This window comes from Merops nubicus, unplaced genomic scaffold (genome assembly GCF_000691845.1).
Source record: "Merops nubicus isolate BGI_N331 unplaced genomic scaffold, ASM69184v1 scaffold41834, whole genome shotgun sequence".
NCBI lineage: Eukaryota > Metazoa > Chordata > Aves > Coraciiformes > Meropidae > Merops > Merops nubicus.
The window spans coordinates 1-665 of NW_008607031.1; the positions used below are offsets into that span (position 1 = coordinate 1).

Below are 665 nucleotides of genomic sequence, written 5' to 3' on the forward strand. Positions count from 1 at the left end.
TCAGCAGAGAGCAAAGCATCTCTAGACAGTTTGCAGCATTGTTATTCCCCTTTTGAAGATCTGTATCGTCTACACTGGCTGGAGAATTGCACTGGAGATTAAACTATTTGGTTTTTGTTATAAGATATCAAAGAGGCTCCAGCTTAGAGTTCCTAGCCCATGCAAAGCTTGCGCTTCACCCAGAACAGTGTCCTTAGCAGTGACTTTTCCAGATTGGGATTGCTGAAAATCAGGACAAAGGAATGAACAAGTGGAAGAGCACACTGAAATATTAAAACGAGAAATGTTGAAACAATCTGGTTCTTCACAGTATAAATCAAGATTAAAATGAAAGTTGTGAGGTTAATGCTGTTAATGAAGAAGAGTGCCAGAACAGATTTAATGGCTTTGACATGGGCATCCATGCTGACGTCCTTCACTGCGTTTGTCTGCATGTTGTGATTGTGTCTCCAGAGGGAAAAGAGGAGGAGAAGGGCAGAGGAGATTACAGTCATAAATGCTGTGGTTAAAATGATGCCATTGGTAAAGAGCAAAGCAAATAAGTGTTCATCCACTTCGACCCCCATTTGCCACACATATATCATGCTGGTGGAATTGAGGCGTTGAGAGACAGAACTGTCAGAGATGCCATAGGAAATGATGCTCATGACCAGGGATAAAAGCCC

General features: G+C 42.1%; 1 protein-coding gene across 1 annotated transcript; it reads right to left on the minus strand.

Moving 5' to 3' along the window:
• Positions 1-152: 152 nt before the first annotated feature.
• LOC103772483 (taste receptor type 2 member 140-like) lies at positions 153-647 on the minus strand. The gene has a single exon (XM_008939819.1). The coding sequence runs from the start codon at positions 645-647 to the stop codon at positions 153-155; it is 495 nt and encodes a 164-aa protein (XP_008938067.1).
• Between the last annotated feature and the right edge of the window lie 18 nt (positions 648-665).